Source organism: Heloderma suspectum, chromosome 11, assembly GCF_057233095.1.
Source record: "Heloderma suspectum isolate Gila_16-S chromosome 11, 16-S_ref, whole genome shotgun sequence".
In the NCBI taxonomy this organism is placed as follows: domain Eukaryota; kingdom Metazoa; phylum Chordata; class Lepidosauria; order Squamata; family Helodermatidae; genus Heloderma; species Heloderma suspectum.
In genome coordinates, this window is record NC_139468.1 from 27,161,774 (window position 1) to 27,175,989 (window position 14,216).

Consider the following 14,216-nt stretch of genomic DNA (forward strand, 5'->3'; position numbering starts at 1 on the left):
CATTTCCTTCTCCAGTGGACCACATTTTGTCAGAACTCTCTGCCATGACCTGTCTGTCTTGGGTGGCCCTGCACAGCATAGCCTATGGCTTCAGTGAGTTACGCAAGCCCCTTCGCCACAACAAGGCAGTGATCCATGAAGGGGATGAAGAGAGTTAACATCTAATATTCCTTTCCTAGGAATATTGGGAAGCTGTTTGGGGATCACAGGTTTCTTGTGCTCTCTTTTAATGAGTTAGTGAAAAAGGAAACTGAGATTGTGAACGTTATTTATTTATAATACTTTTATACTACTTAATTATACAATCCCTAAGTGGTTCACATTAAAATACAATGTGACAAGAGAAGAATAATAATTAAAAACATTAAGAACAGTTAAAAATGTTCTTATACCTCCAGGTAAAAGGGAGTCAGGGAGAGACAGCGGATTAGGCTTATCTGCCCGACGAATCTGTTACTTTGCCAGGCTTGGAAGAGAACTGAAATCTTTGGGGAAGTCAAACCTAAGAGGCTATAGTTCCCCTTCATTGGAAGAGTCATTTTAAGGCTCCGAGAAAACTTTGGTTCTCATGTGGCCTTTTACACTTAGGATCTCTTTCCCCACTCCAAACAGCTCTGCAGTGTCGCAGCTCACAATGGGAAAGACCTGTTGGGGTACCATCAAAGTCGTACTCAAAGACTGGCATGCACCTTGAAGGCTAAGGATAAGATGCAAACACTGGAGCTTGACAAGGCTTCAGAGCGGTCAGTGGAGCCATCTGTGGAGAATGAGGAGGGAGAGTGTGAGCGTGAGCAGATGCGTTCCCTTCATCAGCGCAGGTGAGTTAAGAGGTTGACAGAAGAGTGAAGGCTCACCTGCTTTACATGCAGAATGTTACCAGTTCAGTTCCCTGCATCTCCAGTTAGGGGTTCTCAGCAAATCGGAAAGTCTTCATCCTGAGACCTTGGAGAAATAGTCCAAGTGAAATACACAGTCCCTCACTAGATGTACTAAAGGTCTGATTTAGTATAAGACATCTTCATGTATGTTCAGCATCATTGCATCTCCAAATGGATGCCTTACCCCATGGGTCCCTTCTGCTTAAGAGATCTTGCATTTCTGCCAGCCAGCGACTCCTTTGTAGCAGTGTCTGGAGTTTGAATGTCTAGAAGCAAGATAACTGGCTTGCTTTTTTGGGCATCTTGAGGTTTGCCTCTGCAGTTGGCAGATGCCCAACTAGCAAAAGTTGTTGCTAGCCTAGGACAGGGCAGCACAGATGAGGAAATGGAATCTCAGCCCCGACACAAAGAAGACATGGCTGTGTGCAAGAAAGCTTCTGTGTGTGTTTGTTGTATGGTGCCTCCTCAGCTTTAATACAAGAGCAATGAGCTGAATACAGTGAAGGGAAAAGTGACTGAGATCCCACCAGGCTTACCTCTGGCTGAACTCACAGCATTATGGTCCAACCTTCATCTGCCACATCAGCCCTTGGGATATTTTGTTCAGGGGCCCAAGAGCATCTTTACTTGCTCGTTCTTGTTTAGCTAGTTCCCAGAAGCTGTTTGTGAGCTGGCTCAACTTTTCTTCTGCCCTATTGGTGACCGATCCCTTTTTAAAGCGCACAGTTTGGTGCCATTCTAGAAATGGGATCTACAGCTGGAGCAAAGAGGAGATTTCAAACAAGAGGAGCAGAAAATGGAGCAAGAACAATCTAGTAGTGGTCCAAGAGGAGCCTCCGGAACTATCTAAAGGTAGGGGTAGACTCATCTGCTTCCCACCAGGATGTACACAAGTTCCCACTAGTATTTTCAGGGAGCCTTATGCCCCTCACAAAATTCAGAGAGTTGAAATGATACTAATAAAACGCTATGAAAACCCTGATCTCTTGACCTACATAGGAAGAGAACTAACTGGGAGGGGTTTCTCCCCACCTGTGAAGTCAGGAAGTTCAGTTTAGCCCTGCCTCTAGAGATTGATGGGTGGGTGGATTTAGCCCACTGCAAGATGGTTTCTCCATCTCCCCGTAGAAGGAGCAGCTCAAGCTAAGTCTGACATTCTGTTTTTTGTAATAGTGCCCGAACTATGGAGTCTTCTCCGTAGATGTATTCACCTGCTGCCGTTTTCATCTTTTTGGTGCCAGGTGAAATCCATCCTGCTGTCCCATGCTTTCAATGGTATTTAAAACCCGTGTATTGGGTGGTGGTGGTTTTTAATTAGCTGCTATTTTAATCTGCTGGTTCTTCCACTTTTTTTCTCTTAGTTTTTACTGACAGCATGTGTGGAGATCCAGGTGGCTGAAGCTGTACTTGGACTAGACACTTACTGCCTCAGTGCCTTCCGTTCCTTCCCCTGTTGGGATTGGAGTCTTGCCAGGGCACTTCTAAATTTACATTTTGTGCCATAGGGGACTGCAGGAGACAAGAGCTGGGCAGTTTGAGGGAAGGCTTTTCAGGGAAGGATTCAGAGTGGCGGCTACTTCAAGCCCACCAGAAGATCCGTGAGCTGGCAATCAACATCCGCATGAAGGAGGACCTGATAGTGGAACTCGTCAAGACAGGTGTGGGACAGTCTAACTGGAGATGTGGCTTGGGTTACTGGCATAAGGATGGGGAATTTGGGGGTTATACCTCTAGACCAGCTTCCCCCAACCTGATGCCCTTAAGATGTGTCTGATTACAATTCCCATAGCTGGCTGGGGGATTTTGGGAGTTGTAGTCCAACACATCTGGAGGGCATCAGGTTAGGGAAGGCTGCTCTAGTGGGATCTTTGATTATTAATTGTGTCACATTGCAGCAGTAAGCTAGGACTCCTACATCTGAGAGCTAGCACCTCAGTGATAATGTTCTGCCAAGGAGCTTTCTTACCCCTGCTTCTGATTTCCCCCCCATTCCCAACAATTCCCATTTCTCCCAGACACCCTTCATCTTCCTTATTGCTGTTGTAAGCAGGGGGTTGCAAGTCTGTCTTGTGGAATATTTCTTTCTTGCAGTTTTCTTCTTGATCCTTCTGATTTTTAATTTTTCTTTTTAGCTGTTGCCTGTTCCAATGCACATTGCAGCTGCCAGCCTGACCTTCTGTATTGATGTCTCTGTGTTTCAGGCAAGCACGCGCAGACCATGAACAAGCAGTATTGCCAGAAGATCCGTGATTTGGAGCAGGAGGCAGAACAGGTGCGAGTGGAACTAAGTGATGGTCAGAGGCAGCTGCAGGAGCTGGAGGGCAAGGAGCCCCAGGACCCTGCAGAGAAGCAGAAGCTGCAGGAATATCGTTGCAAAGTGGCAGCAGCTCAGAGCAAGGCAAAGGTGAGCCCTGAGAATGACTTCGGTACCCGGGAGCCTGATGCTGGAGAAATTCTGACTCTGGAAGGGTTTCTCTGGGCAGGAGGGTGCCAGGATGTCGCAAGACAGCCCCTACCATTTTGGGATCCTCACTGCCTCACCTGGTCCGTCTTGGAACAGATTCTGCAAGAGAAGAAGCAAGCGACGGAGCGGCTGGTCTCTCTCTCTGCTCAGAATGAGAAGCGTTTGCAGGAGCTGGAGAGGAACGTACAGCTGATGCGGCAGCAGCAGGGCCAGCTCCAGAGGCGGCTGCGGGAGGAGGTGGAGCAGAAGCGGCGCCTGGAGACCGAGATGCACAAAGGGCAGCATCGTGTCAAGGTAGAGGCAGCTGGGCTTCAGCACCGGGGCCGGAGAGCAGTTATGAGCTGAGATGGCTCTGGCTGTTAGGCAGAATTAATCCGTCACCTCTAGCAGCAGACTTTGGACAAGGTCAGAGGGTGCCAACTGGTCAAGTAGTTAGTTTGTTTAATAATAAGAATAAGAATAATGCAGAAAGTGTACTTGATCCTGACTTAGGGTGATTAGTTCATGGTGGCAGCTGTAAAAAAATCAGAGGACACATTGCCAGTAGTCTGTCTTACAGAATTGGCACTGAAACAGGTGTTGCTCAACGTCACACAAATATCCCCTTTCTGGGCAAAGTACTCGAGTAAGTGGTGGCTGTACGTCTCCAGGTTTCTTGGATGAGATGGATTTTCTAAACCCGTTTCAATCAGATTGCAGGCCTGGTTTTGGCACAGAAACTGCCTTGTTTGCCCTGATGGATGACCTGTGCAGGGTGAAAGATGGGGGGATGCCAGCCTTCTAATTTCTGTTGGCGGCTTTTGATGCTATTGACCATGATGTCCTTCTGGACTGGCTATGTGACCTTGGAGTCAGTGGCAAGGAGATAACGGTGGTTCTGCTCCTTTGGTCAATACCAGAGGGTAGTTATGGGAGACAATTATTTGGATCCTTGGCCTTTGTGCTATGGAGCCCCTCAGGAGTACATCCTCTGTGCTATTTAACGTTTATATGAAGTTGCCTGAAGAGGTCATCTGGGGCTTTGGAGTAAAATGTCAGCAATATGCAGATGACAGCCACCTCTATTACTCTGTGTCATCCAATTCAGGTGAAGGGATGGATAATCTGAATTGCTGTCTGTGTTTGCTAATGACCTGGATAGGGGCCAATTAACTGAAGCTTAATCCCAGCAAGATGGAGGCACTTGGATAAATGGTCCCTGGTTCTGGGAAGGGGTGGGGGAATTTTTTTCAGTTTTGGATGGGGTTGCACTCCTCTTGAAAGATCAGGTATGAAACTTGGGCATGCTCCTTGATTCAGCTCTGTCATTCAGTGGGTGTCTTTGGTGCTGTGGAGTGCTCTTCTCTAGCTTAGGCTGGGACGCCTTCTGTGACCTCTGTTGGACAGGGATAGTCTAGCGACAGTGATCCATGCTCTGCTTAAATCTTGGTTTGAACTACTGTGATGCATTTTACATGTGACTACCCTTGAAGATGGTTTAGAAGCAGTTTATTCAAAATGTAGCAGCCAGGATTTTAACTGGGATGGCTCACTGGGAACACATCTCAACAGTTTTAAGAGATCTACATTGGTTGGTGCTTCATTTCTGAAGTCAGCTCAATGTGTTGGTTTTACCCTTTAAAGCCCTTCACAGCTTGGGACCCAAGTTCTTTAAGGACAGCTTCTCCAGTATCAACCTACATAGGAGTCAAGATCTACCACTGAAAGTGCCACCACCATCAGAAATTAAGAAGGTGGCAACAAGAAAAGAGCTGTTTTCATTGATTAAATAATATTAAAAAGAACATTAAAATGGTATCTTTTTAGTCTGGCTTTTTAAATTGGTTTTATTGGTTTTAATGTCTTGACATTTTAGCATAGTTTTAATGATTTTTTTTATGCTTTTATGGCATTACTATTGCTTTATTTTAGCTGTGGTACACCACCTTAGTGACTTCTGTGGGAAGGTGGCATAAAATATTTTTAAAATAAAATAATCAGTGGCACTCCAGTTATGGGGTTCTCTCCTCAGGGAATTTGTCTGATGCTTATGTCTTTTAAGCACCAGGTTAAAACAGATTTTCATTTTCTCCTGCATTTTTAATGAAATGCTTTTTTAGATTTGATGGAAAATGAAGCTATGTTTAAACACTGTTGTTGAATCTTAATTATGTGATCGTACTGTATTGGAATTTTATTGTGAAGGGCAGTGTGCAAATACCTTTAAATAAATAATATCTTCTCAGGCTAATAGTTTGTTTTTTTCTTCCCTCTTCAGGAGCTAGAGCTAAAGCATGAGCAGCATCAGAAGATCCTACGCATCAAGACCGAGGAGATAGCAGCTTTCCAGAGGAAGCGCAGGAGCGGCAGCAATGACTCCATGATCAGTCTAGAGCAGCAGCAGGTAAAGAGCAGTAGCTGATTGGCCTTCCAGCATCATAGCATAGGCCTGAGGTGCAATAGGACACTGGAAAACCGTTTCCTTAAACTATAGTTGGAAGAAAATATCCCCAGACTTCCTTGTTTTGAAAAGGCAGAATAAATGGCAACGAGAAAGGACATTCTGATGATTCCTTAATCTATTTAATAATGTTCCACACCTCTGCAAATCAGTATATCTGTCTCTCCTTGACCACATTCTCCAGGTGAACCACTTTTGCCAGCATCTGTGTATGTGGGGAGTGGGGAGATGGAAAGCTGAGAGGGAAGGCAACAAAAGGTGTTTTGAGGAGTCTGTACTAGGAGAGAGTCCCACAAATGCTCTTTACATCTACAAACTTTCCACTGTGGGAAAAAATCTCAAAGGCAGATAGATAAAGACCTGCATCTCTAGCATACGAGACACAACTTTATTTGGTCCCATCTAACCTCGCTCTCTATTTACCAAAGGGGCTGCTGCTTCTGGCACCTTCAGAGCTAACACATCTTTCTCTTAGATATACTTGTAGGGCAGCCACTGGGATGTCTGACTCTTCTTTTATTCAGCACTATAGAGTAGGGATGTTGGAGAAATCCGCAAAGGAATCATATGAGTTCAGATTTCTATTAATACAACCTGTGGATTCCTCAGTGGACCAGTTTTTCCCAAGTCACATGGATTCCATGGACTTGCAGATGTTTTTTTTTTTACTGTCTGGAATTTTATGCAAATGAAGTCATAGAAAAATATGTAAAATAAAAAAAAAAACACTGACTGAAAGTGCACATCTTCCCCATAGGCTAAAGCATGAAAATGTGCATGTGGGGGTGGGGGGAACTGAGCATTTTCACAAGTGCAAATTTGGGAAATGGGGAAAAATCTGATTGTCAGTGAGCAGATGACAGAACAAAAGGCACCTGACAATCCACGAAACACAGATGGAATGGCTTTTACAAAACCCGTGCATCCCTACTATAGGCTGGATGCGTTCGCTGCTTCTGGTGTTGATTTTGTGAGATGGGTGCTGAAACAATTAGTACTCTCAGAACTTTTCACAGCGAGGTACCCCACCTGGGATAGCCATACTGCTATTTTATATCCCATACTTGGCGAACCACCATCACTGAAGGAGAAAGTAACATGGGGCTTACTATGAATGTTCTTTCTCCAATGGTGGAGGTTATCCAGACTCACTGCTGCACTTTAGATCAGGCGTTTCTGACTTCAAGAGTCAATACTTCAAGTCCTGGGGATGAACTTCTGATCTCACTGCTGTATGGGGGTTTGGGAGCGGGGGCTAATATACCAACGTATTTAGAATTTACTGTTACAGAAGTTAATGGTTTCTTAGATTAGAACAGTGGTGCATAAGCACAGGCTGAGGGGCCAAATTCAGTCCTCTGGGGTTCCTGAGAAGGCCACAACCCTTCCCCTGATCATTGGTAGTTTCTTAGCGTTTGTGCAGTTTTTCCCCCATTCTAAAAGGTTGAAATGCCTCTCCGAGGACTTGGTTACTGGCAGTAAGAACTTTAACCTTAAATATGCCAATATTTTTAGCCCTGCCCCTTTTGCCTATGGCCCCACCTACCACTGCAATGCAATCCCTGAGTGCTTCTCCAAAATGGAATTCAGCCCTTGGGCTGAAAGAGGTTCAGCATCCCTGGATGAGAAGTTTTGTGTTATATTCCATTATATTATGTCTGTGTCCTGAAAATTGGTGAGGGAGCACTCTTTGCACTGAGGGGGACCACGCACAAAGTCACTTGCATAGCCTTGCTTCTGAAGCAAATGGAAGGGGGAACCAATTCCCTGATAATCTCCATCCATTGAGGAAAATAAGCATTCGTGTTAGGGACATTGGACTTGCATCTTCCACCAGTTCCCAAGAGCAACAGTGGTAGGGATATTGTTTGGATGGTTGACATGTGAGACTAATGTTTACCCATCACCTTGGGGCACTGTGATAAACTCTTCCTCTGTTCTGCCTTCCTGTCAGAAAATTGAAGAGCAGAAGAAGTGGTTGGACCTCGAGATGGATAAAGTTCTTGAGCAGCGCCGCGCCTTGGGTGAACTGGAAGATGAGTTGACAAAACGGGAGGCAATTGTAGCAAAAAAGGAAGCTCTCCTTCAAGAGAGGAACGGCCTTGAAAATAAGAGACTCCGCTCTAGCCAGGTGGGCCTGGGTGTGGAGGGCTAGCCACTTCGCTTTTGAATTTTGTGCGCAAGACATATAAAAATCTCATTCTCAATTCCCCCCCAGTAAATATGTTAACAGAATGAAGACGGTATACATTACAGTAACAAATCCATTGCTGTAGAAGGTGCAAACACAAAGAAGAAATAATATTTTTACCAAAAATAAAGGCCTCAATCCCTCAGTTACACTTAATTTGGGATTGAATTGCATTGAATTCACGGGGACTTATGTCTCAGTAAATGTACGTAGGATTGGCCTGGCCCTTTCCCTGGACTGACTGCAGGAATGTGAATAATGCCGCTATCCTCCATGAGTGACGGGGGTTAAGGAGTTGGACTAGGCAAGCCTTTGCTAAGCAGCAGTCAAAAGCTGCTTTTATCCATTTTACAAAATCATCCTCTACCACCTAGGGTAGGGGATTATTTGAACTTCTTGCACCCCTGATGGGAATGAAGAGAGTCTGTAAGTCCATCTCTTTCTATTCCAGGGGTGTAATACCAGGGGAGGCCTCAGCCCCAGGAGTATTGTTGTGTCCAGCTACTTGGTGGGTAGACAATAGTGTCCACTTCTGTCTTTCCTGCACAGCCTTCGGCTGGTTGGCAGAGGGAGGATGTGACAGGTCTGCTGCTCAGGAGAGGTGTTCTGGTGTGGCAACTGCCTATGTGGGGGCAGCTTAGTTCGCCCTCCTGGCTGTTTGCAGGCATCCTCTGAGCAAGATGAGGCCTGTAGTGGAAGGTTCTCTCCACCTTTTTCTTTTCTTTCTTACACTGTGTACTGGGTGGTTGGGGCAAGGCTTGCGCAGAGAGTCCCAGTCTGTGTTCCTCCTCTGACACTCTCACAACTCCACTCCACCTTTTTGGGGAAAGGGGGCATGGAATGCCCAGATATGGACCTCTCTGCTGAAGCATATGTACCTGCTCAAAAGCAAAGAATTGAGGTCCTTCCCATCCCTGGAAGAAGGGCCTTATCCCAGTGCTCACTCAAGAGGGGCATTGGCTTACTTCTATGCCAAACTGTGGCCATCCTTTTCCCTTAAGAGTTGCTCCTTGGTTGAATAGGTAGGTTCATTCTGCCAGCTCTATCCTCTGAGGAACAAGAAGTCATGCGATGGTTGTTGAGGGCAGAATCTACAACCAGCAGATTGCCATTGGGAGCTGGCTGTTCCTTAAGGATTTATTTCTTCTCTCTTTGGCTCAGGCCCTGAATGATGACATCATGAGGGTGTCCAGCCGCCTGGAGTACCTGGAAAAAGAACTGACACAGAAGAATGGACAGCTTTGCCGCAGCAGTGCCCACGATCAGCAACAGATCCGACAAGAAATTAACAATTTGCGGCAAGAGAAGGACCAGTTGCTTAAGCAAAGGCTGGAGATAGACAACAAACTACGCCAGGGCACCTTGCTGTCTCCAGAGGTTAATTAGAAGCTTTTCTTCTTGTGGGTATAGTTGGTGCGCTACAGGCTAGCAGACCAATTGCTACTTCCATTTTTAATGGCTTTTGTAGAATGTTTGGAAAACGCAATCCATTTTTTTTGTTACTTAAACCATTGTGTTCATTCAGGTGTGACACCTGTGCTTTGAAGGTGACTGATAGAACTGAGCTCCAGTCTACACAAAAAGCAGATCACGTAGTAAAAGTGATCTTGGGCTGGTGAGGGATTGCACAACTGAATGCAACACTGCATTTTTTTGAACTGTCCTGCAAAGGGAGAATTGTTCTTATGTAGCTTTCTTTCTCATGGTAGTTTTCTAAGAATAGGAACGTTTTTCATAGGGGAGTATTCAAGCATGCATTCCCCCACATTTACTGTGAAGTAGTGTAACCCACTACTTCACATATGAAGTATTTTTTCATTTGATAGCTGTTTGGCTAGGTTTATTTTTATTTTATTACATTTATATCCTGCCTTTTTTTCCTCTCGCAAGGAACCCAAGGTGGCTTACATGGTCCTCCTCCTCTTCATGTTATCCTCACAACCCTGTGAGGTAGGTTAGGCTGAGAGTCAGAGACTGGCCCAATGTCACCCAGTGAGCTTCATGGCCAAGTGGAGACTAGAACCCAGCTCTCTCGAGTCCCAGTCTGAGACTCTAACCACTACACCACACCGGCTCTTCAAGTTGGGCCTGAAGGTGCAATCCTAGGCATCCATACTTGGAGATCAGTCTCACTAAAATGTGTGGGAGACTGTAGAATGGGTTGTGCAACTACTTTAAAATGCTCCTTTATGTAAAAACACTCTCTGAAAGTAAAAAGTACTACATCGGGGATAAAGGGTTTGCCTGGCCTTCTCCTTGCTATTCTAGCTTTCTACTTATGAGCTTTATTTAGGCTAGTGAGCATTGCATCCTAGGAAAGTCCATTCTATTACTTTGGAACTTGATCATCACATTTCTGCCTCATTTTGCTGCATATGTGGACCAAGCCTAACTTCCAGGCAAAACCAGTTAGTATCCAACTATGTCCACATACATTTATTTCAGAGAGAACCCCCCAGAATTGCTTCCAGTTTTTTTTAACCAACCAGCATCTTTCTGTAATATTCTGAGATTATAGTCTGGACTCTATAGTTTCACATATTTTAAGACATAGGTGTCACTGCTATCATTCCCATAAGAAGCCAACATTGGAGGGGTGTGTGTGTGTGTGTGTGTGTGTGTGTGTGTGTATGTGGGCCTCCTCTTCCTGAGGACATAAGTATTCCATTTAGAACTGTTTAGAAGAAACGAAAATGGACATTTATTCAAACCATTTTTACATTGCTTTTCAATTAAAAATTAAAGCCATTTACAAAAAAATGTAACAGTGGTCTTAGACACTGGTCTAATCAGTCAATTCCTGAAGGCTGAACGGAAAAGCTTTTACCTGCCTCAGGAAAGAAAATAAAGATGCAGCCATCCAAATCTTATGAGTAAGGGCCTTCCAAAGTTCCAGAGCTGCAACAGAAAAGGCCCTGCCAATCTAGTCTCTACAGATGATAGAAGCTGCTTATTCAGGAGGTGGCATTCCTGAGATAGTTAGGACCCAGGCCTGATTATCTTTAAAACAAATATCTTTAGAGAGCAATGTCACTACTTTGTAAGGGAGAAGAAATTGAGGACTGAGGAAGAAGGAATCTTAAACTTGGGAGAACCAGGGCAAGGGTAGGGGTGTGTCTCTTGGGGTTTTGTGGCAATGAGTGCTATCCTATTGCTTTCCCTAATACTAATGTTGAACTGAGTACAGGTCCCCCTGCATAGCCAGGGATTTGATGGGTGGCTTTGGGACAAATCACGATCAGCCTGTATACCCCAAATGGGAGTAACGCTGAATTGTATTACATGGTTATAAGAATATATCATGTTAAGGACTGGAAATCTCTTTTCCCAGCAAAAGTAAAAACTACTACTTTGATCAAAAAAGTGATTTTCTTGCTTTCTTCATCTCCATTCAGGAGGAACGGATTCTTTTCCAGCTGGATGAAGCTATTGAGGCTCTAGATGCTGCTATCGAGTACAAAAATGAATCCATCACTTGCCGGCAGCGTGTCCTGCGGTCCTCTGCCAGCCTCCTGTCCCAATGTGAGATGAACCTCATGGCAAAACTCAGCTACCTCTCTTCCTCTGAGACCCGGGCACTGCTTTGCAAATACTTTGATAAGGTAGGTGCCAGATCATAGCCCTGCTCGATGTAAGTGATGCACTATCCAGTGTGAATTCAGCAGTGGATCAGGAGCACAAAGCGTAGGAGCCGGCTTGGAGGGAAAGAGATATACCCAAGTAACGAGTGAGAGGGATCCTGTGGCAGATGTGTTCTGATCTCCTCCTCCCCTTGCCTTCTTCCCAGGATGCATCTAATGTGCTGGAACCCTCTCAGTCTCAAAACTATGGTCGCGGATGTAGGAGCCCTTCCGCCAATGCGTGGCTGCTGCTTGCAGTTATTCAGCAGCACAGAATAAGCTCATGCCAGCTGTGAAAGCCTTTAGGAAGTAACCTCAATGGGCAGTAGGGAAGTGCAGGTTTTGCTCTAACTGGCCATTGAGCATCGCCAGTGCATCTTTCTCAGCAAAGCTCCCTCAATGCTTGTGGCTGGGTTCTTACAACAGCATATCATGTTATAAATCAGTATCTGGACTGTACCATTTCAGGCAGGAGCATGTGGGGAGGGGGCTCATATGATGTATGTTCTCCCACACATAGAAAACTAGTATGTCAGGGAACTGGGCTAGAACACTTTCCTCAGGTGTGCCAGGTCTGCGTGAAGGGGATTTATTGATTTTTGCAGAGCAGGGCCTTCAGCCGGGTAACCCTCCATCTGCAGTGGCACAATCCAGATACACATTTATGACGGTCTGTGAGAACAAGGCCAGCCATGGCTCTGACAGGTTGCTGGGTTACCTTTTTTTATAAGCATGTTACAAGATGACGATACGTTAGTTGCGGGGAGGCCATACAAAGAGTTTGCTGCTTGGTTTTGGGCAGGTGGTGACGCTGCGGGAGGATCAGCACAGGCAACACATTGTCCTCTCAGAACTGGAAATGCAGCTGGAGGAGCAGCTCCAGCTGGTGTTTTGGCTGGAAGTGGCAGTGGAGCGGCAGCGCTTAGAGATGGACCGGCAGCTGACCTTGCAGCAGAAAGAGCATGAGCAGAACATTCAGCTTCTGCTCCAACAGAGCCGGGGTAACAAAGGCCCTTTGTGCCAGCCAATGAATCAAGTGTCCTCTCTTAACTCTTCACTTGTTAACGTTTCCCAGGTCTTAACATAACTGTATTTATTCCCTTCTTACAGAGCACATGGAAGAGGGGCAGGCAAACAGCAGGGTTCAGTACCAAGGAAGGATCCAGGCACTGGAAAAGGAATTGGCCCATTGCAAGTGGGTAAATCAAGAGCTGAACCAGAAACTGAGAGTGAGCCAGTTGGAGGGACAAGGCAGAGGTGAGGATACATCCCAGCCCTGGAGCCTTTGCTTTTATCTCCCTGGCAGTGAGGATGGTTTCAGAGGAGGCTAAATGCAGGGTCTTATCCATGGGTGGAAAGCAAAGGAAAGCTAGTTGCATAAGAACATAAGAGACATACTGAATCAGACCTAGGCCCATCTAGTCCAACATGCTGTTCACAGTGGCCAACTAACTGGCCACAGGAAACCCAGAAGCAGGACATGAGAGCAGCAGCACCCTCTCACCCATGTTCTCCAGCAACTGGTGCACATAGGCATATTGTCTCTGAGACTGGAGGTAGCATATAGCCATCAGACTAGTAGCCGTTGATAACCTCCTCCAGGAATTTGTCCAATCCCCTTTTAAAGTCATACAAATTGGTGCCCATCACTACATTTTGTGGAAGTGAATTCCATAGTTTAACTATGGGCTGTGTGAAAAAGTTCTGAATCCCCAACCAGTCAGCTTCATGGGCTACCTCTATTATGTATATTATCAATGGACACAGTGGGAGGGTTTGCAGGACACAACAACCGACCCTGTGAATAAGCTACACAGTTTGGGTTACTTTCGGAACAACCCATGGTATGCTTGACAGAAAATGGGGCTCATCGTGGGTTGTCATCCCTCTCGGTCCTCCACCCCCCACCTTGTCTGTCCGTCCTCTCCCCCTCCCCACTTCGATTGCAACTCCTTTTGGTTCCAATTTTTTTTTAAAAAAAAATTGCTGCAGACATTTGCGTAAATGGGGCCATAATTTTATTTTTCGACACAAGGAATGAGTGCAAATGTCTTCGTAATTTTTTTTAAAAATTGTTTTTTTGCAGTTCCGTAAGTGTGCACTTGCGGCTTTCGGATTTGTGAGAGGTCAGGAAACGGGGACAAGATTGCTCTTAGCAAGGTAATCCTCAAGGTTTTAAGTATTGAACTGACACTTGTGTGTGCCCTGCGTCCATTCCATATTTCCCAGTCTTTAGCAAGTCCTTTTAAGAGGCTAACCATGGCAACCTTTGACAGCTATCAAACATAGCTGCAGCTCAGGCAAAGGGTGTGGTTTGTACTTCTCTATGAAGCACCCATGCTGGAGACTCAGGCAAGTGGGGCACCCCCAAGGGTCAGGGCAATACTTAAAATCCTGGGGATCACCCTGGGAGTGATCTGCACCCCTTGTCCCCACCTGCTAGCTGTAAAAATCAGCCTATATACAGCCCCGTCAGTTATCTTGCATGTTTGGCAGGTGAAACATACAAGGTAGAAACAAAGCAAGCCTATCCATTTTGGACAGTAGGAATGCAATTAATCTCCCAGGTAGGGCTGGAAAAGACTTGTCTGAAGACTGTAGGAAGCTGCCTTATGCTAAGCAC

At 45.5% G+C, this 14,216-nt stretch overlaps 1 protein-coding gene across 5 annotated transcripts in view; it reads left to right on the forward strand.

The window, feature by feature from the left end:
- The window catches only part of KIF7 (kinesin family member 7), a 32,361-nt gene that overhangs the window by 16,543 nt on the left and 1,602 nt on the right, over positions 1 to 14,216 (forward strand). For 2 of the 5 annotated variants that reach the window (XM_084817295.1, XM_084817296.1), the window contains exons 8-18: positions 613 to 818; positions 1,621 to 1,730; positions 2,384 to 2,536; positions 3,080 to 3,282; positions 3,439 to 3,636; positions 5,600 to 5,725; positions 7,737 to 7,913; positions 9,135 to 9,350; positions 11,369 to 11,575; positions 12,396 to 12,594; positions 12,704 to 12,850. In XM_084817295.1, coding sequence (XP_084673421.1) covers positions 613 to 818; positions 1,621 to 1,730; positions 2,384 to 2,536; positions 3,080 to 3,282; positions 3,439 to 3,636; positions 5,600 to 5,725; positions 7,737 to 7,913; positions 9,135 to 9,350; positions 11,369 to 11,575; positions 12,396 to 12,594; positions 12,704 to 12,850 — 1,942 coding nt within the window. Of the gene's footprint in view, positions 1 to 612; positions 819 to 1,620; positions 1,731 to 2,383; positions 2,537 to 3,079; positions 3,283 to 3,438; positions 3,637 to 5,599; positions 5,726 to 7,736; positions 7,914 to 9,134; positions 9,351 to 11,368; positions 11,576 to 12,395; positions 12,595 to 12,703; positions 12,851 to 13,679; positions 13,754 to 14,216 lie in introns of all 5 variants that reach the window. The other 3 variants (XR_014785394.1, XR_014785396.1, XR_014785395.1) reach the window with 3 other exon arrangements.